The sequence below is a fragment of the Bufo bufo genome, chromosome 9, assembly GCF_905171765.1.
Source record: "Bufo bufo chromosome 9, aBufBuf1.1, whole genome shotgun sequence".
Lineage (NCBI taxonomy): Eukaryota > Metazoa > Chordata > Amphibia > Anura > Bufonidae > Bufo > Bufo bufo.
Genome location: NC_053397.1, coordinates 40,524,677 through 40,552,394, shown reverse-complemented (window position 1 = coordinate 40,552,394; position 27,718 = coordinate 40,524,677). Strand labels below are relative to the sequence as shown.

At 41.6% G+C, this 27,718-nt stretch overlaps 2 protein-coding genes across 2 annotated transcripts in view; one reads left to right on the top strand and one right to left on the bottom strand.

The window, feature by feature from the left end:
• Positions 1 to 27,718, bottom strand: part of CACNA2D3 (calcium voltage-gated channel auxiliary subunit alpha2delta 3) — a 959,782-nt gene that overhangs the window by 166,699 nt on the left and 765,365 nt on the right. The window lies entirely within an intron of this gene.
• Positions 4,418 to 25,986, top strand: LRTM1 (leucine rich repeats and transmembrane domains 1). The gene is made up of 3 exons (XM_040407726.1): positions 4,418 to 4,917; positions 12,090 to 12,686; positions 25,178 to 25,986. Exons 1-3 carry the CDS (start codon positions 4,911 to 4,913, stop codon positions 25,624 to 25,626), a joined length of 1,053 nt encoding a protein of 350 aa, XP_040263660.1. The 5' UTR covers positions 4,418 to 4,910; the 3' UTR covers positions 25,627 to 25,986.

Here is a 27,718-nt window from a genome sequence, read left to right as displayed (position 1 = left end):
TATAGACCCAAATTTTGGTCTCTAGTTCTTGTTTTCACAACTCTTCAAATGCTTCACAAATTGCCAGTTATTAGCCTTTCTTCAGCAAAACTATTTGCTATGTTTCAGATTTCAGAAAATGTTTCTTCAATGTAATATTCACATGGAAAAAGGAAAAAAAACAACAGAAATGCCATGATATTGTATGGATGCAAACTCCAGCTCCATAGTGATTCCGACAAGTTCCAGTGGAAGTGCTTCAACTGGCAGCCATATGGTTCTGACCTTGGTGCCAAGTTTCTGTAATGTTATGATATCCCTGGTATTATTGGTGCAAAATATGATCAGCAGCCGCCAACAGCTTGGGAATCATATCCAGGGGAGTAATCAACGAGATGTCACTGTACAATGCAGTACATTGCCTCCATTCATCACTGTGGGGAACAGGGGTACAGCTTGTTCTGTCCTCACAGCATTAAATATCTCCAGTGCTCCTATAAATAATCCTCTATGTTAATGAAGAATTGTTATCAGGTAACATTGGTGAAATAGTTTTGATATTTTCTAAGATTGCATCAAACAACTCGGTTTAATATTTATTTTTTTGTAATTGGCTTCAAATGATCACAAGAGTTATTATGCTCATAGGTCCATTGTACCTTGTGAACTTAAGAATAAAATATTCACAGGCTATGAGCTTGAAGAGTTATTACTTCACTTGAGGGCCGGTCATAATAGCCAAAACAGCCTTGGAGATGGTGAAAACTTTAAAATTGTAGGCCCCCGAGGCTGCCTTTAGGTTGGATGGTGCCCCATAAAGAATTTGTCTATTTGAAAACAATTATGGTAAATCATACTATCCACTGTCATTCCCGTAGCTCCAGAATCCAGAATGACTTTTTGCCCTTTTATGCCGCTTTTGAAAAGTGGGTGATGAAGTTAGCTATGTTAATTAGTTGTACAGCTGACCTACCAGCTTTGACTTTCATAAAAGTTGCAAAAAAAAAAGAGACAATCTTACCCCAGTAGGTAGTGGAGTACTAAAACTACAGTAATATCTCTAGACAAAAGTTTGGTGCCGCGCGCGCCCAGTGTAATCATGTAGTGAGGTCAAGACGCTTGACTCGGGTCCTTTTGACAAGTTTAATTCATTCAAGATATGAGCAAAAGGCCTCTCCATGATTTTTTTAGCATATTTTTTTTATTTTCAGCTATCATTTTAGGAAAAATGTATTCGCTACCACAAAGCGCAAGGAAATTCATTTTTCAATTTTTTATAAAAATTGTGACTGGCCCATCTACCAGAGAAAAGGTGGCTCCAACAGATGGGACCTACACCCTACATTATCAGACTTGTCCTGTGATTTTGGCCTACAACATTTCAGGGCAATATAGAATGTAGAAATGTTGTAGGCCAAAAGCTCAGGCAGGTAAGTCTTTTAGTGCGGGTCTTTTGGAGCCACCTTTTCTCTGGAAGATGGGACTGACACAATTTTGATCAAACGTGCTCAAAGAGCTTCTAATTCTCATATAGTAAGTATAACAGCTATGCAGTTAACATGTATTCATGTTTCTAGTGTTTGCATGTGTCTTGGTGCATGGTAGTGTATTGCTACTTATAGTCCTTGTTTCCTTTTACATGGCAGCCATGGTAGCATGCACCTGAACCCATTTTTTCATATTGTTTAAAGGTACTGGTTTAACATTGTCTTTTGCACTGTATACAGTTGTGTTCAAAATAATAGCAGTCAGACATAACTAACCTGATCAATCACAATATTTGGTAGAAATTATATTTCTACTGGGCAAATAATTTACTAGCAGGTGTAATAGAGTAATAGAAATCCAACAGACCCAACAGTCATGACATGCATGCTGCTGATTCAATCACTTATTGAAAGGGGCATGTATAAAATAATAGCAGTGTGGAGTTCAATGAGTGAGGTAAGTCATTCTTTGAAAAACAGGTGGCAATTATTGTCCTTATTTAAGGATGGAAGGCAGAAAATGTTGTACATGCTGGTTACAGTGCATTTCTCTCTGAAATTCTGAGGAAAATGGGTCGTTCCAGACATTGTTTAGAAGAACAGTGTACCTTGATTAAAAAGTTGATTGGAGAGGGGAAAACATATAAATAAGTGCAGAAAATGATAGGCTGCTCAGCAAAAATGATAGCAAATGCTTTAAAATGGCAACCAAAACCTGAAAGACGTGGAAGAAAGCGAAAAACTACCATTGGAATGGATAGAAGAATAGCCCAAATGGCAAGGACTCAGACAACAATCAGCTCCAGGAAGATCAATGAAGGTCTAAAGTTACCTGTGAGTACTGTTACAATTAGAAGACCCCTATGTGAAGCCAAGCTATCTGCAAGAAGCCCCCGCAAAGTCCCACTGTTGAAAAAAAGGCATGTGCTGAAGAGGTTACAATTTGCCAAAGACCACATTGACCGGCCTAAAGAGACATTTTGTGGACTGATGAAAGTAAGATTGTTCTTTTTGGGTCTAGTGGCCGGAGACAGTTTGTCAGACGACCCCCAAACACAGAATTCAAGCCACAGTACACTGTGAAGACAGTGAAGCATGGTGGCGCAAGAACCATGATATGGGGATGTTTCTGATACTGCGGTGTTGGGCCTATTTATCTCATACCAGGGATCATGGATCAGTCTGAATACATCAGAATACTTTAAGAGGTCATGCTGCCTTTTACTGAAGAGGAAATGCCCTTGAAATGGGTGTTCCAACAAGACAATGACCCCAAACACACCAGTAAACGTGCAACATCTTGGTTCCATACCAACAAGACTGACGTTATGGAGTGGTCAGCCCAATCCCCGGATCCTAATCCAATAGAAAACTTGTGGGGTGACATAAAAAATGCAGTTTCTGAGGCAAAACCAAGAAATAGAGAAGAACTGTGGAATGTAGTCCAATCATCCAGGGCTGGAATACCTGTTCACAGGGGCCAGAAGTTGGTTGACTCCATGCAACACAGATGTCCTGCAGTTCTTAGAAACAGCGGTTATACAACTAAATATTAGTTAAGTGATTAAAAAAAAAGCAAAATCTTCAAACATTTTTCAGTTTATATAGTGAATGTTTGAGTTTGTAAAGAAGAATACAAACACTGCTATTTTTTTGAACAGTCTAATATTCACTTTTCTTCAATGTTTTTAGAGGAACAACACAAATTTGATATATTTTCTTCTTGTGTTGATTTAGAATAGAATGTGTAGTGTTCCCAATGCATTTGTGTGTATGGAAATAGAAGCTATTAGAAGGATCTTGAGCTTTATTCACTTTTTTAAACACACTGCTATTATTTTAAACAAAACTGTATTTGGAGGAGCGGCTACCCCCTTTTGGACTATGCACTTCCACCGATCTGCTCAATGACTCGCCCCTTAACCATTGCTCCAAGTATCGGCGCAATTGCAGAGAAGCTGCCGCTGCCACCTGAGTAGCCTATATACCAACTGGGCATGTCTAACTTTGCATTGTACATTTGGAGGAGTGGCTTCCTCTTTTTGGACCATGCACTGCCACCCATCTGCCCAAGGCTTTTAGTCAGAGTGTGATACAGCTGGATTCTACATCGCCATGAAATTTTGTAGGCCAAAAGCTCAGGGGACGAAAGACTGTTAGTGCAGGTCCCATCTTTTGGAAGCCACCTTGTTTATGGTACAGTAGATGGGCCCAACATAATTGTGATCAAAACGCGCAAGAAGAGCTTCTAATTGTCATATATCAACTAAAGCAGGAATGAAGTTTCCATTTATTCATGTTTCCAGTGTTTACATGTGTCTTAGTGCATGGCAGTGTGCTGCTACTTGTAGTCCTTGTTTGCATTTGCCTTTTGCTCCTCAGCCACACGGAAACCTCATCACGTCTGTTTAATCCGAGAACATCTTTATTGATGTCTATTTCACGGAGCGGCATGGAGAGTTCATTTGTCACGTTAATTTTAGATACACTACAAATAGCAGATAGAATTGAAGGGCAGCTGCGTCGGGAAGAAGCGTGACTCTCATGAAAAGTTTAACCCTTAGCATGCTCTCGCGTTCTTTGTAACCTGAGCGACGACGTCCCGACTGAAGGTATGCCTGGATCACTCATGAGACCAAAGTCCTCCACTATACACTGCATGTAGTTATATGTATATATAGACAAGCGTAAGACAAGTGCGCTCTAAATTTATCTATCAGCGGCTACTTGGAAAGAATAGCTAATCCCATTCTCTTAAAAAAGAAGTTAAAATCCGTATCCCAAATTTGTGTCAGCTCAGCGAGTGCAATCTTTTCAGATGTCACAAGGAATAATCCTCGGGGTAATGCAAACAAGTTGAGCTGTCCAACTCTGTCATCAACATGCAAATCGGTGGGTAGCGATACACACACGAACACACGGCCTCCCGTGGTGAGCCTCGGTGACCAGAATTACACGTCCGTCGCTGTCCCCTGATTTCGCCGTAACTGGCACGAGCAATAATTCAGAAGAATTCAGGACCAACACGGGATTAAAAGGCAGCTTAATTGTATGACCTCGATTTCAGGCAGATTAAAGTCAGAGAAAGGACTAGGACTGAGGATGAGATTTGCTTGTTACAGCTGTCCACTCTGACACGACAGTCAAGTCACTCCCCGGCCCTGTTGAGTGAGTAAAGCAGACAGCATCTCTTTGATGATGCCTGGAAAAAAAATAATATTATGAGGGGGCTTCTGGATGCAAAAATAGCCAGTTGTGCACCTGATGGGCGACTTACAACAACGCGGGAGTGTCGAGGCGATGAGAAGGAGCGTGTCTCGCTCGGATGAAGGTCGTTAATGAAGATGGATTGATAAGCAGACAAGTCCCAACTTTGCCAATGTTTTTCTTTCTGCACTTCACTTTTAAGAAAACCTGGTAACAGGGCCGACAGCGCGGTCAGCAATGAAAGGTGAGAAAAATATCCACAAAAAAAAAAAAGAAAAAAATCATCCCCGGTGTTAACATTTCTCAACCCTACAGCAATTTCCTACAACTTTTCCTGAGATTTAGAAGATAATTCTCCCCTGAGCCCCCAGTGAGAGAAACTCATAAAATATGTACGTGGTTCACTGAAAGGAAAAAAATAAAAAGGTCATATGTGGAGACATCTGCAGAGGCTAAGCATGCACATGGACACACGTGTGAGAGCAGAGTGTGTGCTGGAAGTGTGTGATATCATAGAAATGCTGCAGCAGAGATGAATATACCTTTATAGTATACAGTACCTGCCATCCTGTGTAGAGATTGTCAAATTATCTATCTATCTATCTATCTATCTATCTATCTATCTATCTATCTATCTATCTATCTATCTATCTATCTAATATAATATCTATTTTATCTATGTGTATCACTATCTATCTATCTATCTATCTATCTATCTATCTATCTATCTATCTATCTATCTGTCTATCTATCTATCTATTTTTAGCTATCTGTTTTATATCAGACTATCTGTCTGTCTATCCATTTTTTATTTATCTAATATCTATCTATCTTGTATATGTGTATCATTATCTATCTATCTGTAAATATCTACATGTAGTATTGAACAGTGTACTGCAGGTACAGTGGTCTGAAATAACGTATGGAACTTTTTGGATTATCATATGTATGGTGGATGTTAAATGCTTAGGGTACTTTCACACTTGTGGCAGAGGATGCCGGATCGGCAATCCGGACGCAAACTGTTGTCATTTGTCAGACGGATCCAGATGCGGATCCGTCTGACAAATGCATTGCAATACCGTATCCGTCTCTCCAGTGTCTTCCGGAAAAACTGATCCGTTATAAATTTTTTGGGGCATGCGCAGACCGAAAAGCCGGGTCCGTTTTGCCAAGACACTTAATGCCGGATCCGACACTAATACACTTCAATGTAAATTAATGCCGGATCCGGCATTCCGGCAAGTGATCAGTATTTTTGAACGGAGATAAAACTGCAGCATGCTGCGGTATTTTCTCAATCCAAAAAACGTAAAAGGGACTGAACTGATGCATCCTGAACGGACTGCTCTCCATTCAGAATGCATAAGGATAAAACTGATCAGTTTTTTTCTGGTATTGAGCTCCTGTGACGGAACTCAATACTGGAAAACAAAAAACGCTAGTGTGAAAGTTCCCTTAAAAGGGTATTTGGATAATTTAGATATATTTTACCACACATCATGGCTGTAAGCGGTATCATACTCATTACTCATACATCTGTTTCATGAGAAGCACTGAACAAAAAATAGCTGCCCGGTCGTTTTGTTTTTTTCTCCCACTAGTCACTTTGTCGCGATTGGAACATTATGATACAGTAAAACAAATAGGGGTTCACCATTTGGCATCTGACTATATCTGCACTGTCTATGCATTGTTTAGAGCAGTGTTTTCCAACCAGTGTGCCTCCAGCTGTTGCAAAACTACAACTCCCAGCATGACCGGACAGCCTTCGGCTGTGCGGGCATGCTGGGAGTTGTAGTTTTGCAACAGCTGGAGGCACACTGGTTGGGAAACACTGGTTTAGAGCACCTGATTACCAGTTTCCAGATCTTGTATGTAACAGACTTTTTAAATGTTTTTCTATTTTATTCTTTGAATGGATTTCTTTTAAGGAAGTCTGTACAACATAAGGGTTTTTTGTCCAGAGTGCATATTTAAAAAAATAGTGTTTTTTTTTGTTTTGTTTTTTTAGGGGGGGGGGGGGGGGCGTGTTATGTGCAGATAATAGATTTTTAAATTTTCATCATGTTATAGTTCACAGTAAATGCCGCCAATGCTCATGTATCGGTATTCTGACCTTGTCCAAAGAAAAATTTCCGTCAGGTGCGATTACCAGGAAGAGAGTAAAAGAAATTACAATGGAAACCTGATATTCTATTTAACATTACTAAGTCAGTGCTACCTATTGGGCTCCAATATGTATTCTATTTCAATTTTTTTTTTAAAACGTATGTGCAAAAATGACATGCTCCCACTAAATGTCAAGTACAGAGCTCCAGGGGGACATGACACGGGGAGCACTGATTCCTCAATCTGGAAGCTCTGTGACATGTTCTGCTCCATCAAGCCCTGCTCTAACATAAAACCATTTTATCCTACTCTTCATTTATAGCCCAACCCTACCATAGAAGAAAAGCTACAGACTGCAAAGTAATTTACAATGATAAAACAAGGTTTATTAAATCTACACAAGAACATAATGGAAAAAATATATATATATTGCATTGCTGTAGTCTGGAGCCTTACTTATTCGTAGGCTTGGGTTATGATTGTAAAATTGGCTCAAGCTGATTGTACGATTATTTGCCCCATAATTTATTTACGTCGTTAAAGGGTTCCTTGGTTGTTTGGTGGGGGTAAAACCCATGAGGATAAGAATTAAGGAACTATAGTGCTGATTAGTAAGGCTTCTCAAGGGTTCTCAAGGTCAGACACTGATCAAAGACTGATTCCCTTAAAGCAGGGATGCTCAACCGGCGATGCTCAACCCTCCAGCTGTTGCAAAACGACAACTCCCAGCATGCCCAGACACCCTACAGCTATCAGCCTATAGCCAAGCGTGGTAGGAGTTGTAGTTTTACAACAGCTGGAGGGCCGCAGGTTGGGCATCCCTGCCTTAAAGGCTATGTACACCTTCGGAGGCAATTTTTTTTATGATTGCATGTTACTTACTTTTGGCTAAAAAACTTTTTTTCAATTAGCCATTTATTAAAATATTGAGCTGTTCTGTCACAAAGGGTTAACTGTTTTTCTAACTGTCTGACTGGTACTTTCACTTTGTTCCGTTATCTAATAAACCTTACCTCTAAACTACTGAGAGGTCACAAACACTTCATTAAGCCACATTCTCATCAGTAAGATAAGAACTGAACTGTAATGAGTGTTTAGGAGGTTAGAGAGCAGAGATAAGGAGTCTGTCAGCTCCTGGTCTGACAGAAAAGGCAAAACCCAAAGAGTGCTACTAGAGCATCTCAGCTCTGTACAGAAAAGAGGATGCCATATTTTTAATATAGATCAATTAAAAAAATTATTTTTAGCTCAAAATGAGTACAATGCAATAATTTTTAAAAATGCCCCCGAAGCTGTACATAGCCTTTAAAGAAGACCTGTAAGCTATCCTGACATTTTAGAGCAACTATGCTATATATTGTACCATTTGTTATTTATTCTTATTCAAATTCTGAATGAATTGCTAGTAGTTTGAAATGAAGGTCCAGATGGGTGTTAACAGTAGGTGTTTGTCTCTGCACAGTCTGACACTGTGCAATCAGTGCTGCCAGTGTCAGTTGTGCAGTAACACCCACCACAACTGCTAACACCCAACTGAACCATCATTGCAAATATCTCTTTAAGTCCCTGAGAACCCTCTCTAACATTTATTACTCTTATTATTAAATAAAAATTTTAAAAAATTACACTAAAGGGTTAAATCAAAAAATGTTCACGAACACTATATAAAATGCTATTAAAAAAAACATTTAATGCAAACATTTCTCTTAAAAATCTTCATGAAAATGGGGCTTCTGTTGCTTGTACCAGATGTTTGCCTCACGAAAAAATAAAACTGACATTGCACAATATAGGGTAATTATTTTATTCTGTCCGGGGAGCCATAAAAAATAGGTGAACACTTCCCCTCCACTCTCAGAGAGAAAGAAAGAATCTGTGAACAATAGAGTATTTTCTTAAGTCCCAGATATCTTAATCGCAGTCACGGATCTTGGGTGTAGGTCACAACTTCAGGATTGAATATCACTTTGTGATCTTGTGACCTCATTTATCATTTTAACAATTCCTCCTGACAAATGTTTTAACAGTAGATAAAGGACAAGTTCAAGTACTGAGAAAGCAAAGTTGGCTGTGAGATATAGAGATATCTGTGACACCAGCCATGAATGAACGCTAGGAAACTCTCTTTCAATTAAATCTCCCAGAGAATGACTTGGAGTGACAAACTTTGGATTGACTCTTCTGAGAACTTTCAGAGAACAAACTTTTTCTTTGATATGTAATTCCACAGCAATAACACGTTTACGTTAAATAGTGAGAGTAGAGGGGCCCAATATCATAGACCAAAATGGACCCAACACTACAGTACCAATCGACCTAAATGAATCAGTTCTAAATTTTGAAAATTAAACCATAATTTTCCAAAAAGTTCTAATTCTAAAAAACCTGAATTATGTGAAATTCAATTCAGCAGAATCGAAATTGAGAAATAGAGAGTTTTCTAGGGAATATGTGCACTTTTGATTCGGGTCGAATTTGTCTTGCCAAATTGGAGGTCAATGAAATTTTAAGAAATTCGCTCATGTCTAAGTACCAGGTAAATCCAAATTAATTCCAGATTAACCATGCCATCTGTGATACACAGACATGAGTATTTTTGCACATAGAGGGGCCTCATATCATTGACCAAAATGGACCCACACTACAGCACCAATGGACCTGAATGTCTAATATTTTAAAATTCAACCAGAATTTTCCCAAAATATCGAATTCTAATAAACCCAAATTCTGTGTAATTTGAATCCACAGAATCGAAGGAGAGAGAATAAGAGAGAGAGAGTTTTGTAAGTAGTCTGGTTCCGGTTAAAATTGTCCTACCGAATCGAAGCTCAATCAAATTTTAAGAAATTTCCTCATGTCTGAGTACCAGGTAATTTCACCCAGAAGGACTTGGTGTTTGTACCATCTAATAGCAATAGGAATAAGGACAATTAAATTTGAGCCCCTGTCTCACCAGGACCCCCATAGCAGTCGGTTGGACTGCCTCTATGGCACATTGACCCTTGAAAGTAAGGCCATAATCTAGTAATCTAATTTTCACACTGGAAAAATACTCAAAGCAATGCCAACCTCTGTGAAGGTCCGATATAAAATGTGCAAAAACAAAGCTGTGAAGTTCTGCATGCATGAAAGGTTGCCTGAGATGAATAGAAGATTAACCACGCCGTCTGTGATACGCAGGTGATCAAACTGTTATTTAATATAAGGGTGACTGCTTTGAAAAGCATTGTTCAGATGTCACCGTGTTGAGGGGAAAGTACTGTACGCCTCTGCAGGCTGCATATCAGTCGGGAATCCCTTGTCCTTTAGTGTTTGCCAGCGAGGAGGACTTCAGAAAAGCATTTTCCTTTGTGAGGCATTCAGGAGAATATTATTTGCTTTAGGCTGTGCATATGGAGTATAAAACAAAGATGGGTTAGTCAATGTTCAACTGTAGATTGTGATAACTCAGTTTAGGTAATGTAGTAGTATTTTCTACTTCTATGCTAAGTTAATTTGAACCTTAGATGAAGCTGTGGTCTATTACTAGTGCGCACTGCACATAACCTTAATAAGGATATCCTGGTCTAGCCTCAGGATAGGTCATCCATATTAGATTGTAGTGGTCAAGCTCTTGGCAATCCCAACTGTCTAAAGGTCTCCTTCATTGCTGTGCATGGTTTAAGGGTAGATGAAATGTAAAATACAGCACAAAAAAATCATTTTTTGTTTATTTGCCACAAATTTTTTGGTGAAATTCACTGCAAGATCTGTATATTTTACCCCTCTATGTTTTACACGTCTAGAATGAGTTTGTCTTTGTAGTCCACACCACAGGTTGAAGGGAATTTGTCATCCCGATTTTGGACTATTATCTGAGGTAATACAACAGTAGTACTTCAGATAAGGGATCTAAATCACTATTTTTTATTTTTCGTCTCACCCTGGTTACCCTACATAGTCAGGACTGCTGTTCCTGCTCCCATGAGTCCTCTCTATTATGTTAGCACAGCGTGCACAGCAGTCCTGAAAATGTATTTCAATGCAGCTATAAATGCTGACAGCAAGGGAATGGAGCGAGTAGGAACATAAAAATAGTGTCCTGGACTCTTTATCTGCAGTACTACTACTGTACTTTATGATTGTAAATAATAGTCAAAAATCAGGATGACAGTTTCTCTTTAAGTTTTACACAGATTCGGCACTGACTTCTTCTGTAACACGTGGATGAGATTTGTTAAAATGTGATCCACTTTGCTGAATCTATATTACGCTGTATATTTTCCACCTGAAAAATCTGAACAGAAAACCTGCAACATATCTATCCAGGGTGAAGATACCTTGCAGCTGACTACAGCTCTGCCCAATCAAGTGAACAGGACAAAGCTGTAATACACCAACAGCCACTACTAGAAGTATGGCGCTGTGCCTGGTAAACAGTGAAGGCGATGCAGCATGAATCAATGGGCTACAGAACCTTCTTTGCATCCCTACCTATCTAATTCTGACTATCTAGTCTAAGAAATTTTAAATTCCTGGATATCCCTTTTAATGGAAGCACATTCTAGTGTTCATATTTAAAACCAAACTTACACTAAAATGTGACTGAAACTATGACACCTGCTCCGTCTTCATCACCTCTGTTTAGACTAGTTTCTTTATTCACATTAAATATACCAAAGTAATTTGCAGTTTCCGATGGTCCACAAATGAAATAATATAACCATAAGGGCAAAAATAAACAGTAGGGAAGTTGCATGATATACGGTATCAAGGTGATTTATATTTTCTGGAATGTGGAGCCTTAAACTTACTTCTCAGACCAATATTGTTAAATTTGTTCGATGGATTCCCCGGTGAAAAGTCATAGAGCAGGGATGCTCAACCTGCGGCTCTCCAGCTGTTGTAAAACTACAACTCCCACCATGCCCTGTTGCAGGCTGATAGCTGTAGACTGTCTAGGAATGCTGGGAGTTGTAGTTTTGCAACAACTGGAGGGCCGCAGGTTGAGCATGCCTGTCATAGAGGAATCTACTTACCCAACAGTGCCGACTCAGGTAAAAAGGAGTATCACATAATTCTATTTGAAATTAATGGGCTGTCTGTGCAGTGCATGGACATGCTGAGTACTCCAGAGCAAAACGGTCTATTTTTAGAGTTAGTCTGTCTGCTCTGGCTAATAGACAAGGGTAATGTTTGTAGGAACTTTCTCTAGAAACATAGAATTTTCCCATAGGGCACTTGAAAACTGATTTTTAACCCCTTAAAATGTGCTGTAAGGAATTCCCATTTCAAAATGTTTACTCTCATTTTGTGTTTACTTAGGCGGACTGCTATTAGCCTCATGTCTCATGCTGCTTTTCCAAACGTCTTCGGGGTGTCCTGAGATCTGCATTTGTCAGCCTTCTTCGAGGACAGTTGACTGCAGCTATAGAGGACTTTTGGAAGTTCCAAGTAATTTGCCATCACAAACTCAAATACTTCAACTACAGGGTAACCAGATTCGGGTGATCAACTATACATCCTTTGTCAATGTTCCTGGCCTCAGAATCTTAGACTTGTCTAACAACTCCATTTCAAGAGTTCCACCATTTGCTTTCCACTACCTACGTTCCCTCCAGGTTCTAAATTTGACCAGCAATGTCATCCACTATCTTGAAGGTCAGGTTTTCACACCTCTACTTGCACTGAAGGAACTGGACTTGTCTTTTAACAACATTAGCACTTTGCCAGAGTCCTTGGGGAGCAACACTCGAAACCTGACCTTTCTTGGATTGAAAAACAACCATCTACAAGCAGTTGACAGGATGGTCCTAGACACATTCACAAACCTTAAAGTTTTGCTTTTAAAGTCCAACCCTTGGCAATGCAGCTGCCCAGTTCTAGCTCTAAAGCTTTGGCTGGAGAACTTTTTATACAAAGGTCAGTAGACAAAAAACACACATAGCTGACACTGTTAGCACAATGGAAAATGTAATACTACAGTCCTCACAGTCCTTTCACATGAAGTCAGTCCTATTAATACAGAAATGTTATTACTGTCATCGCCGGAGGTCAATTTAAGAGTGAGAAAAGGGTTTTAGCGAAAATCCACTTCCTTCATTTTACACATGATTGTAAATGATCTGTTACTGTATACAGATGTCAGAGTGTAAGGAACAGTAGTCTCAAATTCTGCAAACATCATATTTTCACAGCTCATCAGCCAAATACTTAATTACATTTCTCAATACTTTTTTTTCTAAGATTGAGTTACTCCTATTATTTCTCAGTGTATGTTTAAACACCAGTCTTTTAAGGATATTTGTTTCTTGTGGCACAATTCCAAAAATGAACCTTCAGGATATGGGAATATCTGAAATCAGAATGCATTTTATTTGGTTGAACTGTACATGTATTATCTATATAGAAATATAATATTTTTTGAGTGTTTTATACTGATGACCTAGATTCAGGATAAGTCATCAGTATGTGATTGTAGGGGGTCCGACACCTGGCACCCCTGCCAATCAAGATGTTTGAAGAGGCGGTGGCACACGTTTGGTGACATCACATTTATCGGTCACATGGCCTAGGTAAGCTGAGTCCAATTTAAGTGAATAGGGCTGAGAGGTGTAGCCGCAAAACATACTGGAGTGCTGAGGCTTCTACAGACAGCTGATCGGTGGGGGTGTCGGGATTCAGACCCCAACTGATCTGATACTGATGTTATCAGTATAAAACACTCAGAAAACCCCTATCTAAACATTTACATAAACATTATAGGAAAAAAACTATTGTACATGTGATAAAAATAATATATGTAATATACTCTATTATTTTATTTATGCCAGGCTAAAAGCCTACCACATCGGACCGGTACAGGCTTTTAGCAGAGCGGAGCGAGTGGAGGCAGGAGCTCACATAGCACATCGCTGCTCCTGTCTGCACTCGCTGCACATATACAACAGGTGTTAATAAAGTTTATGTAAAAGTCTAGGTACACTTTAATAAGGTTGCCTACCAATGGTTTTGATCAGTACGGCTCTGAGTTCTGAGACACCCACCAATCTCTCAAATGAGGGGAGAGAAGAACTCACAGGAAGCATTGTCTCTCCTCGCTATGAGCTCTACCACAGTTGTGAGCTTTATATCCATGTGCCAGTATTCATCCAAATTGATCTTTCAATTGTTCACTTTCCAGTTTAGAACACTAGATTCAGCATCCAGTAAATAGTAAATCATTTATTTGAAAGCCAGAACAAAGGTTAAAATCAATTTAGCCTACACGTTTCGAGTGTACAAACACTCCTAGTCATAGTGCACCACTCTGCTATCAGGTGACACTTTCCTTTTCAGCCGACTGTTCACTTTGTCTGTTTTTGACATTGGAACCACACAGCTAATGTCTTTTATCAGGGATCTGTCTTTTGACATGTGCTGAATCGGTTCAAGATGACAATCAGTAACCTGACAGAAAAAATGAAAAGGTTTAGAAATGTCTGAGGAACGTTCCTTGGGGGAATTGTTGGGACTTCCCATGTTGTAGAATGAAACAGAAGACATCCAGACTCCTTTTCAGGCATTCCCATACCTCATATTAGCATTCATAAGGATTAATAATGTATTTTAGATTATATTCCTTCCAGGGAGCAGCTTTTCTCATCATTTGTCTATGTGAAAGCCCCAGCTTGAGTCCAAATGTCCTAAAGTCTGGTTAAACTATTGCATAATGGAAGTAACCATCGTCTGCCTCCACGGAGATGACTAGTAGTCATCTGTAGGCTTCACTAGGAAATCTCCAGGTTTTCACTTGGGTTTTCAAACTGTGTACTGCAGTACTATTCCCCCATTGTGTCCTGCATTTATTTAAAATGCAAGTACACCGAAAACTCTAGTGTCTTATGATAACAAGCTAATCAAAAAATAAACACGAATAATAACCCCAAGGGCTAATATTGTTGTATATGTTACTTGTGCAATTATTCATCAAAAAGCTGATACACTCTATTTGTGCCACAGAGTATAATATCATATCCTGGGCCCACTGGATGATCCTCAGGACCCCCAGTCAGACTATGCTTTTATTTTAGTTGGATTATATTGCACTACTTGAGATATCACTTACAGTATGAACCAGAGTAGAGAGTCCCTCTCTGGAGGACCTATCCCTTCCAGTAGTAGATGGTCATGCATGGCAACCATGTAACACCACATTTTTCCCACAGTGCAGTATGGCCGCAATGTCACCCTATGACAACTGTAAGTGCTGTGACTTTTTGTTTCTAACTAGCCCTGCTTGGCTTTCCTAGGGTGCAGTATAAGGGGGAATTTGATAAGAGTCGCATTTTATACAGCAGTCATAATAAAAAAATATCCTGGAGTAAGAAAGACCAAATTTATTAACCCCTAATGACCACATGCAGTTTTTTTTTTTTTCATCACTGTTTGGCCTCATGCACACGACCGTTGTGTGCATCCGCGGCCGTTGTTCCGTTTTCAGTTTTTTTTTCGCGGACCCATTGACTTTCAATGGGTCCGTGGAAAAATCGGAAAATGCACATTTTGCAGCCGCATCTGTGATCCGTGTTTCCTGTCCGTCCCAAAAATATGACCTGTCCTATTTTTTTGACGGACAACGGTTCACGGACCCATTCAAGTCAATGGGTCTGTGAAAAAACACGGATGCACGGAAAAAAAAAAACACGGATCTGTCTGCATAAAAGCTTTTTAGATCTGATTTTTCACTTTGTGAAAACTCAGATCCAACAGTATATTCTAACACAGAGGCGTTCCCATGGTGATGGGGACGCTTCAGGTTAGAATATACTAAAAGAACTGTGTACATGACTGACCCCCTGCTGCCTGGCAGGTGCTGCCCGGCAGCAGGGGGCAGCAGACCCCCCCTCCCTCCCCCCCTGTATTTAACTCATTGGTGGCCAGTGCGACCCCCCCTCCCTCCCCTGTATTTAACACATTGGTGGCCAGTGCGGCCGGCCCCCCTCCCTCCCTTGTATTTAACACATTGGTGGCCAGTGCAGCTCCGATCGGTTACCATGGCAGCCAAGACGCTACTGCAGTCCTGGCTGCCATGGTTACTTAGCAATTTTAGAAGCATTATACTTACCTGCGATGTCTGTGACCGGCCAGGCGCTCCTCCTACTGGTAAGTGAAAGGTCTGTGCGGCGCATTGCTTATAGCACAGACCTTTCACTTACCAGTAGAAGGAGTGCCCGGCCGGTCACAGACATGGCAGGTAAGTATAATGCTTCTAAAATTGCTAAGTAACCATGGCAGCCAGGACTGCAGTAGCGTCCTGGTTGCCATGGTTACCGATCGGAGTCCCAGCGATTAAACTGGGACTCCGATTGGAACTCTCCTCTGCCACCAATGATGGGGGGTCGGTCATTTTAATTAGGGGGGGCGGCCGCACTGGCCACCAATGAGTTAAATACAAGGGAGGGAGAGCCGCACTGGTCACCAATGAGTTAAATACAGGGGGGGAGGGGGGTCTGCCCCCTGCTGCCTGGCAGCACCAGCCAGGCAGCAGGGGGCAGTCATGTACACAGTTCTTTTAGTATATTCTAACCTGAAGCGTCCCATCACCATGGGAACGCCTCTGTCTTAGAATATACTGTCGGATCTGAGTTTCACAATCTAACTCAAATCCGATGGTATATTCTAACATAGAGGCGTTCCCATGGTGATGGGGATGCTTCAAGTTAAAATATACCATCGGATTGGAGAAAACTCTGATCCGATGGTATAATAGGGACTCCTGACTTTACATTTAAAGTCAATGGGGGACGGATCCGTTTGCAATTGCACCATATTGTGTCAACGTCAAACGGATCCGTCCCCATTGACTTGCATTGTAAGTCAGGACGGATCCGTTTGGCTCTGCACAGCCAGGCGGACACCAAAACGTCTTTTTTTTCATGTCCGTGGATCCTCCAAAAATCAAGGAAGACCCACGGAAGAAAAAACGGTCACGGATCACGGAAAAACGGAAATCCGTTTTGCGGACCACAAAAAAAAAACGGTCATGTGCATGAGGCCTTTCAGACATTGCAGACTACTTATGTGAGCACTCCTGCTGCACCAATTAGCTGTAACTAACAGCTTCAGTTCTTAGAGCAGCCTTTGGCTCTACAGCCAGGATCAGATATAGCTCCAATCACAAACTGTAAACCTTTGATTGCTGCAGTCTATGAACATGGCGTGATCAAAAGGGTGTTATTTTTCCTATTGGGTCACAGTGATCTGATTGGAAGCTAGGTAACACCTCTGCTTCCAGCCCTGGGGGCCTAAGAAGCAGCCCAAAACTGCAAATTCAGTAACCATGTTGTTAGGGCACATTAGTGTCACCCTAACCACAGCCTGTGCCATAGAGAAACAGAGCATAATGTATTAGCACACCGAAGTACGCTGATAAAAGTATAACAGGAAGTTCAGCAGCTCTCACCTGCCCCTCCTCCACCTGTGAGCACGGAAACCCGTGTCAGGCCCGGGTAGTACAAATGCAAAAAGGTTCAAGGAATCCAGCTCCACTTCGATAAAGGAATCTTTATTTTGCTTGCGGTAAAATCACATCCAATTGTGGTTACAAAAAGTCTTGTCTACACGTTTCGGGCTACCAGAGACAATTCCAGCCCTTACTCATGATACCATGGGTGTCAACTCATGACACCATGGGTGTCAACTCATGACACCATGGGTGTGATCTCACAGGCTTGTCACCGGAAGGCAGCGTGGATGCCTAAGGAAGCCATCGCGCTGCCTTCCATGCCATCGGGTCCCCCCTACAGCCGCATAGGGATCCGATGGCACCGCCGATCGCCGCCGCAAACCTCAGGTAAAGCTGCAAACCGCAGGTCTGAATTGACCTGCGGTTTTCTGCGATCGCCGATGCGGTGGGGTCACATGACCCCCCCCCCCCCGGCGTTGTGACAGGATGCCCGCTTAATGATTTCAGCGGACATCCTGTTCCGATTAACCCCCGCCGCAATGTAGTTTTAAAGTTAGGACGTACCGGTACGTCATGGGTCCTTAAGGACTCGGCAAACATGGAGTACCGGTACGTCATAAGTCCTTAAAGGGACTCTGTCACCACTTTCTAACCCCCCCTTTTAAAAGTATTGTTCTCTCCATGCCGCCCTTGTGATTACAAAGGTGTTGTTATAACATAAATTCGCCGTCTCGTTTTGATAAAAATACCTTTTATCTAACCTGTCAATCTTGTGGATAAGGTGCCCAGGGCGTTTCTGAAGGTCTGAAGCTGCCACCCGCCGCCGCCGCCGTTGGTGCCCAGCTCCTCCCCTGATCCTTTCAGCGCCGCCTGAATGTAAAGAAATCCGCCTCCGGCTCTCGCTCAGTGCCCCCTCCTCCTTTTCAAAGATCCCGCGCGTGCGCACAGGCCTGTGCCTGATGCGCCCGTGCGGACATTCAGAATCAGCCTCATTGAGCGAAGTGCGCATGCGCGCACTTCGCTCAACCTCCTTATAAGACGAGCACTGCAGCCAGCCACTCAGAGCCTGCCAAGCGCTGTATGGAGCCGCAGGCTCTGAGTGGCTGGCTGCAGTGCTCGTCTTATGAAGAGGTTGAGCGAAGTGCGCGCATGCGCACTTCGCTCAATGAGGCTGATTCTAAATGTCCGCACGGGCGCATCAGGCACAGGCCTGTGCGCACGCGCGGGATCTTTGAAAAGGAGGAGGGGGCACTGAGCGAGAGCCGGAGGCGGATTTCTTTACATTCAGGCGGCGCTGAAAGGATCAGGGGAGGAGCTGGGCACCAACGGCGGCGGCGGCGGGCGGCAGCTTCAGACCTTCAGAAACGCCCTGGGCACCTTATCCACAAGATTGACAGGTTAGATAAAAGGTATTTTTATCAAAACGAGACGGCGAATTTATGTTATAACAACACCTTTGTAATCACAAGGGCGCCATGGAGAGAACAATACTTTTAAAAGGGGGAGTTAGAAAGTGGTGACAGAGTCCCTTTAAGTGGTTATGGTAACGTGTCACCATAAAAACCTGCCAACATAAAAATGCAGTCCAATTTGCAGGAATCATGTTTAAGAGCAGGAGGAGCTGATCAGATTGATGTACTGTTTTATTGGAAAAGATTCAGTAAAACTTGTATTTTTTACATTTAAGGCTACTTTCACATATGTGTTATGCATTCTAGTTCTGGCAAAGGGTCTCAAAACCAGGGCAAGACACTTCCGTTTTGTCCCCATTCATTGTCATTAGGAACAAAACAGAACAAACAAGATCAGGAGGCATCCGGAAGCATTCTGTTTTGGTTTGTTCAGTTTTTTTGATCGGACACAAAACCATTGCAAGCTGTGGTTTTGTGTCCTGTCTGCAAAACTAAACAAACTGGATCCGGAACTAAAAACAATGTAGGTCAATGGTGCCTATTGATTTACAAAGTTTTTAGTGCTGGATCAGGTTTGTTCAGTTTTTAATTTAATACAACCGCATCCAAACAAAATGGATGCATCCGGGTATATTAAATCGAACTGAAGTATTTTGACCCAGTTTTGAGATCCTCTGCTAGATCTCAAAATCAAAGGGCAAAACGCATATGTGAAAGTAGCCTAAATCCAGGGGCGTAGCTAAAAGCTCATGGGCCCCGGTGCAAGAGTTCAGCTTGGGCACCCTTCCCTCAATGCTTTGTGGCAAGGGGCAGGGGAGCACATAGCCTTTATGCTGCCTGGGGCAAACCCCCCCATCCTCCACTTAATGCCAAAGCCAAAGCCAAAGCCAAATTATTGACCTAACCTCTTCCCTTCAGCCAGAAGTATAACTTGAAGATTCTGAGCCCCAGTGCAAAATCTATAACAGAACTCTCCCAGCTTGCACTATCTATAAAACCAGTGTCTTCTTATATGACACAAGGGTCGTTGGGCCCCCTCAGGCTTCTGGGACTGGTAGCGACTGCTACCTCTGCACTCCCTATAGCTATGCCCCTGCCAAAATCTGTTTTCTATGCTGAGGAGTCATGTGGGCGGTCTCACTTATTGATTGACAGCTAACTCCATGCCGAGTCAATCACTGAGTAAGATCACCCGCCTGACTCCTCATCATGAAAACAGCAGAGATATAAATGCATGAATTACAAGCTTTACTGAATCTTTTTATATAAAACTATACATACCGTATTTTTCGCTTTGTAAGACGCACTTTCCCCCCCAAAAAAGTGGGGGGGAAATGTCTGTGCGTTTTATAAAACAAATACTAGTGAGCGCTTCCATTAGGGATTAGGAGCGGAAAGCGAAGCGCCGCAAGCACAGGTAATATTTACTCTCCCTGGTCTGCGCCGCGGCTCCTCTTCAGCTGTCTCGCTCCCATCTTCCGGGCCTGCGCTGCACTGTCCTGACCCTGTACAGCGTCAGGACGTAGTGCGCGTACTATGACCTGACGCTGCACGCAGTCATGTGACAGTTCAGTGCAGGCTGGGAAGATGGGAGCTCGACAGCTAAAGAGGAGCTGCGGTGCAGGACAGGTAAGATGATTTTTATTTTAGTCTGATCTGAGGTCTGATGGGCTATTCTGAGGTCTGGGGGTACTGATGGGCTATTCTGAGGTGTGGGGGTACTGATGGGCTAATCTGAGGTCTGGGGGGTACTCAGGGCCGGCGCCACCTGTAAGGCGACCTAGGCAGCCGTGCGGTTTAAAAAAAAAAGCGTTGCCGCAAGTTTTTTTTTTTTTCAAGTACGGCGGCAGGCCCTCCCCCGCACCGGGTGACAAGGGAGTGGGGGGGGAGTAAATGAGAGTGACAAGGGAGGGGGGAGTAAATGAGAGTGACAAGGGAGGGGGGGAGTAAATGAGAGTGACAAGCGAGGGGGGGAGTAAGAGTGACAAGGGAAGGGGAAATGAGAGTGACAAGGGAGGGGGGGAGAGAGTGACAAGGGACAGAGGGGGGGAGAAGAGAGTGACAAGGGACGGAGGGGGGGAGAAGAGAGTGACAAGGGAGGGGGGAGAAGAGATTGACAAGGGAGGGGGGAGAAGAGAGTGACGAGGGAGGGGGGAGAAGAGAGTGACAAGGGAGGGAGGGGGGAGAAGAGAGTGACAAGGGAGGGAGGGAGGGGGGAGAAGAGAGTGACAAGGGAGTCCCCAGAGCCAAACCAAGAGCCAGACTGCAGCCAGAGACCAGATCATCTTATTGTCCTGGTGGTAAGTAGACAATGCAATATGTTTATTATTTAATTGTTTAGTTATTAATACTACATTGGAAACTAATTTACCTCAAATTAAGGCTCCATTCACACATCCACAACATGTTTTGCGGATACACGGAGCCGCGGATCCGCAAAACACGGAAAGTGGCAATGTGCGGTCTGCAAAATGCACTAATAGAATATGCCTGTTCTTGTCCGCAATTGCGGACAAGAATAGGACATGCTCTATTTTTTTGCGACCCGGAAGTGCGGACCCGGAAGTGCGGACCCGGAAGTGCGGATCCGCAATTACGTGTCCGGGCAGCACATTGTGCTGCCCCATAGGAATGAATGGGTCCGCAATTCCGTTCCACAAAATGCAGAACGAAATTGCGGACATGTGAATGGAGCCTAAAAGGACACTATAGTCCCAGAACCACTACAGTTTAATGTAGTGGTACTGGTGTCTATAGCCTGTTCCTGCAGAGAAAAGACACTGTGCAGTACTGGTGGAAAAGGAGCACTATAGTGCCAGGAAAACAAACTCATTTTCCTGGCACTATATAGTTGATAGGAGTGGGGCACCCTTGTGTCCCCCTCCCACTGGGCTGAAGGGGTTAAAACCCCTTCAGCCACTTACCTTTCTCCAGCGACGGCACTGGGAACTCTTCTCCCCGATCCTCCTCTCAGCTGCAAATGCGCACGCATTCAAAACTATGTTCCGCGTCTTCCCACTGTAATTTTCACAGTGAGAATCGCGGAAGCACCTCTAGCGGCTTTTAGGGAGACGGCTACAAGAAGCTGGATTAACCCTAAGGGAAACATAGCAGTTCTTTTAATTTAAATGCTGAGAAAGGGGTGGAATATATGTGATGTCATGATATGGGCAGATCATCTGATAAGGGGGGGGGGGGGCAATTTTTATCTTGCCTAGGGCGGCAAAAATACTTGCACCGGCCCTGGGGGTACTGATAGTCTAATCTGAGGTCTGGGGGTACTGATGGGCTAATCTGAGGTCTGGGAGTACTGATGGGCTAATCTGAGGCCTGATGGGGGTCTGATGGGATAATCTGAGGTCTGATGGGCTAATCTGAGGTCTTATAAGGCTCTGAGTGGGCTGATATGAGGTCTGATGAAAAAAAAAAATTCTTATTTTCCTACTCTAAAATCTGGGTGCGTCTTATCATCGGGTGCGTCTTAAAAAGCGAAAAATATGGATATCAATCTGCTCAGCTCCTCCTGCTCTATAACAGGCTGCCTGCAGACTGCACTGCATTTTCACAGTCACAGGTTCCCTTCAGATTAAAATTTGAAATACAAATACTAAAAGAATCCAAACGTAGAGCTAGGGTCAAATGATCTTTTTTTTACTTTTAGGGATAGCACATTTTCTATTTGTTACGCTTCACATTTTTGTGGTGCAGCTAAACCAGTCAATAAAATATCGTTGTTTTATTATTATTTTCTTTAAATGCTCGTATCACAAATTGCAGCATAAAGCTTGGAAAACCAAGCCAGTCATTCAGAGGCTTTTGGCAGTAGCTGCCTCTATTTTCTCTGGAGGTTCTGTCCATAAATAAAAGCTGCGTGAAAAAAAAGCTGTGATCCAAATGTATCACGGGATCCAAAAATCCACAGAAAAATGAACGGCAAAGAGTCCAAATAGGACGTCTGCCTAAAATATTTATTCTTTATGCCAGGTAAAAGATTATGGGCCTGTATGTCTGTGTCAAATAACCCATTATCTGATTCATTTCATATGCGGAGACATGCAGGGGTTTTAGGGGCTTCTTGGTTGCCAATGCAGAAAAGAACTATAATTATATGGGCTTGGAATTAACGGGAAAACAAATGTTATTGCTATCATCATCATCATTATAATCCAGGATTAAGCAAATGTTACTTCAACATAGTAAGAATTATTAGTATTGCATTGCATGCTTGATTTTGATCAGTTAACGAAGGCAGAAAGTAATCTTTACACACTACTCAACTATTTCCACCAAAAATAACATGTCCATGCATTTCACATGGAGGTCATTTATTTCGAATGTGCACTGTGCAATACTTGATTTGTCCTGTAGTGGCGCTTTAGGAGAATTTTATTTATGCTGCTAATTTCCGCCACAGATGATAACTGGTTGTTTGGGGGTCTAAGCAGTGGGACTCTCTGTAATAAATAATGACTTTTTTGTCTTATGAAGGAAACCTCTTAAAAATGCTAAGTTCTCTATTCTTTGACAATCAGCTGTTAATAAGATGGCAAAAGGTATCTAGCTGTAGAGAAATTTAACATTGGATGACTGGCATTCAAATGAATGGAATAGGTGAGTTGGACCCACCAAAATGGGGACAATTGTAGCAGAGTCGATGTGTCCTGGACTATAGAGGGAGGCCAAATGAATAAGAGTTGTTGTGGTGGCTACACATAGCCTGAATATTTTTGGTCTAGTTGAATTATTGCTTAACAGAGGGCACAGCACATCCAGTGGTGTAATCTGCTAAAATGGAAAAGGATGGATCTTGTGTATATTGACTCTACTCCCAGAGCTGTGAGTGGAGAAATGGCCTCGGTCCTCAGTGCTCTAATTTTACATGCCTGTTCACACTGATTCCCTTCACACACTATGCTATCAATGTATTCCATTAAAGGATATGGACCCTTTCGGGGAATTTTTATCAATGAATATTACTCATTATGGGCTAAAAAAATATTTTTTTTCTCATTGGTCCTTATTAGTGTTGGGCGAGCATGCTCGGCCAAACACCATTTTGAATCGAGCATCGCGTGTGCTCGAGCGCGATGCTCGAGTCTTCTCCCCACACGTTTGTTGCAGCCAATAAACGTGCGGGAAGTACTGGCACTCACTGTTATGCTGTAGCCATGTTTAGTTACTGGCATTACAGTGATTGGCTGGCCGGAACGCGTCATCGGATGCTTCCAGCAGGCAGACATGTCACTCAGGGCAGCACTTATATTTACTCCCTTTGCAAAGCAGGGGGAGGGGCAGAGATTGTTGTTATTGCAAGTAAACAAAGGGCCAGAAGAGAACCAGGGAAATGAGGAAATATATATATTTTTTTACCTAAAACTTGCTTAGCTCATTTATATATTGCTACCCATTAGATTTACAGTGCTATATATATATTTTTTTCATAATTTGGGCAACCCCTTTAAAGTCAGGGACCTCAAAAAACTAATAAGTACAAGTCAAGTAAGCCAATAAAACTAATATGAGAAAAAAACCTTGATGTACAGTTCATGGAATTGTAACTTTAGAACTTTCCTATCATATGCATTCATATTAATAAGAAAAATATTATGGGGCACATTTATTAAAGGCCCTGTGCTGATGGTGGATCCGCCAAAGTTATGAAGAGGCGCCGGCCTCTCCATAACTTCGGTGCATTCAGCACCAGTTCTAAATGTAAGACAGCTTCCGAGCTATCGTACATTTAGAAAATTTTATATGCCCAAAACAAGTGTAGAAAATGATAATTGAGACGGGCCTACCCGCACGCCCCCTTTCCCGCCCACGCCACACCAACAATTGTAGACTTGGTGTGAAAGGGACAACATCTCAGATAGCCACCTGCACCTAAAATACAGCTAATTTAGGCGTATTTTAGTATGGTAAAAGACCCCCTAACAGTTTTTGGCTGTTTTTATTGTTAATTTCTGCAGTACTATACAATTGAACATTAAATATAAAATATTGTCCTTCTGCAGGAGTCAGCACATAAAAATAAAACTCCTATACAGATAGGTAATATGCTGCCAGTTTACTGCTACTGTGAGGGGAAAGATATTATCTGCTATTATAGTGCTAGCTGTAGAATTGGGATAACAATATGACAGAAGTATTATTCTCCAAATGTGTGTGTGTTTTTAATGTAATGTGTGATGTTCTACGTCAGTCACTTATCCCCCTGCCTTGCCTCTCTGGTTGGAGTGAATGGTGTGAGGCTGTTTCTGTGCTAAAGTCCGAACACAGTGGACTAGAGCCAGGATGGGAAGTGGAATACATGAAGTGACTTCAAGAAGGTCTATCGAGAAAAACATCCACCAGATTTTTGTAAAATTACATAGAAAATTCACATGTAGGCTATTAATATGTGATGAAATTTTTTTTATGGCAGTGTCTCTTTACGTAAGCTTTAACTTACAATACCAAAAAACATTATTATATAGACATCATTGTCCAACCTCCAGCTCTATTTATGTGTCCAAACCATTCATTGACTTGTTTTTTTTCTTCACCATTTCTAGGGAATGTTATTGATGAGCTGATCTGTACCAGCCCAGAGAACCATAAAGGAAACAATCTTCTCAAAATCCCATTTGAATTGTATAAAAGTTGTCCTTTATTCACCACTTCATTCCCAATGGCCAGTATCCACCAACACAGCCAAGAACACAGGAATAATGGCCGACACGGATATCATGTGGATCACATGGAGGGTAGTCACCCTGAATGTGAACCAAAGCCAAAGCCTCGGCCAGCCAACTTGAGGCATGCCATAGCCACTGTCGTCATCACTGGAGTCATTTGTGGAATTGTATGCCTAATGATGTTGGCAGCTGCAATCTATGGATGTGCCTATGCGGCAATTATGGCAAAATATCATAAAGAGCTCAAGGAGGTGGAACAAATCACCTCTGCCACAGAACATGGTAGCCCTGAAGAGAAAGAACCTCTTGATGGCTCATTAGCCTAAGTTGCAGATTACATATTTTTCCAACTTACAAAACTGTTTATTGCTGAATTCTTCACTTTTTAACATATTATTTATCTTACGATTATGCAGTTTAATCCTATTTGTACTCCTGTATGTTAAAACATAAGCGTGCTGCCCCTCCTAAAATCGTAAGAAAGGAATGGCTGTTAAGTGTATTTATGACCTAATAATGGAGTTAAACTTAATTAGAAGATTAGAATCCCTCCAATTCATAAAACTATTGTGAGCCTCAAAATTACTTCTATTGAACTTTATGGATGGTTCAATTCCAAGAAGAATTGAGAAGAGAGATATATCATTTTGTACACGTCGATACATGTATCAAAATGTTATGCCATAAATGTCAAACGCATTAGATAATTGGTGATCCTTGGTGGATTTTTAGCCCATTCCCTTATACAAACCAGCTTCAACTTTGTTATGTTAGTGGGTTTCTTCAGGTCCTTCTACAACATTTATAATGGATCAAGGACTTTGACTTGACCATTCCAAAACTTAACTTTATTCTTCTTTAATTATTCTTTGATAGAACGACTTGTGTGAGTAGAATTGTTGTCTTGCTGCACGACCTACGTTCTGTTAAGATTCAGCTCATGGACAATGACATTTTTCTTTAGAATTTGCTGGTATAATCCACAATTCATTGTTCCATCCTGGCCTAGATGCAGCAAAACAGATGGGATGAGGTTTTTATGGTGGAATGCAGTGTTTTCCTTTGTCCAAATATAATGCTTATCATTTAAAAAAAAAAAATATATATATATAAAATTCTATTTTGGTCTTATCTATCCACAAAACATTGTCCCAGTTACCTTCTGGCTTGTCCAGTTGATCTTTACCAAACTGCAGATGGACGCAAAAATTATTTTTAGAGAGCAGCCCCTTTCTCTTTGCAATGCTGCCATGCACAGCATTGATTGTTATTCAGTGTCCTGAAGGTGGATTTATGAACATTAACATTTGCTAATGTGAGAAAGGTCTATAGTTGCTTAGAGATTCCCTTGGGTTCCTTTGAAACTTTGTGGACTATTACATGTCTTGCCATGATCTTTGTTGGTTGACAACTCCTAGGGCGAGCAGTAATGGTCTTGAATTTTCTCCATTTGGACACAATGCATGTGACAGTGGATTGGTGGAGCCCAAACTCTTTAGAGATGGTTTTTCAATCAACCTAACCATCAACAACTCTTTCTTCGTTAGACATCTCCTGTGTTTGTGCCATGATAAACTTCCAAAAACATGTTATGAAGATAAGACTTTGATAGATTCCCATTCTTTAGATAAAACAGGTCGCCCACTCACATCCGATGTCATCCCATTGATTGAAAACTCCAGATTCTAATTTCACCTTTAAATTATCTACTAATCCAAAAGGTTTAAATACTTTAGCCACTGACTAGCCAAGTGATATTGGTTAATTTCCCTCAATAAATAAATGACCATGCCTAAATTTTTTATTTTGTTATATTTATCTACTTTTAGGACTTGTGTGAAAATTAGATGTAACTTTAGAGCAAAATTATGAAGAAATATAGAACGTTCTGAAGAGTTCACAAACTTTTAGGCACTTCTGTGTAGCTTAGACGAGTGATATCATAAATTTCAATTATGGGACTACCTCTATGAATTAATTTTTGGAAAATTCTGATATTTTAGGCTGAAATTGGGAAATACTTTGCTGGACTGCTCCAAATTTGATTTCCCCTTGCCTTCAGTATGCACCGTGCCCGTTCAGCACTTGCAAATTCCTTTCAATTGAGTTGTCAAGAAGTAAATACCCAGCAAATAGATTATTCCGGGGCAATGTGTCTGTATACTATGGAGTACTTTACACTGCGTACACTGTCATATAGGCTCAAAGCATAGGTCTTCACTTTGTGCATGAGTCCTCATAGTGATAAATAAACCTCTGGAGCAGGATTTTTTTTTTCTTCAAAGAAACCAGGGAATAAAACATAACTGAAAACAAAACATTGATTTCTAATTGAAAAATTTATATCTGTAGATTTAGAGGGTTTTTCCAGGATTTCGCAAGTGATAGACAATCAGCAGGGGTCTGACATCCCACAGT

Coding starts and splice junctions, on each gene's coding strand:
- LRTM1 (XM_040407726.1), top strand. Junction 12,687..25,177: donor GGAGAACTTTTTATACAAAG/GTCAGTAGACAA, acceptor CACCATTTCTAG/GGAATGTTATTGATGAGCTG.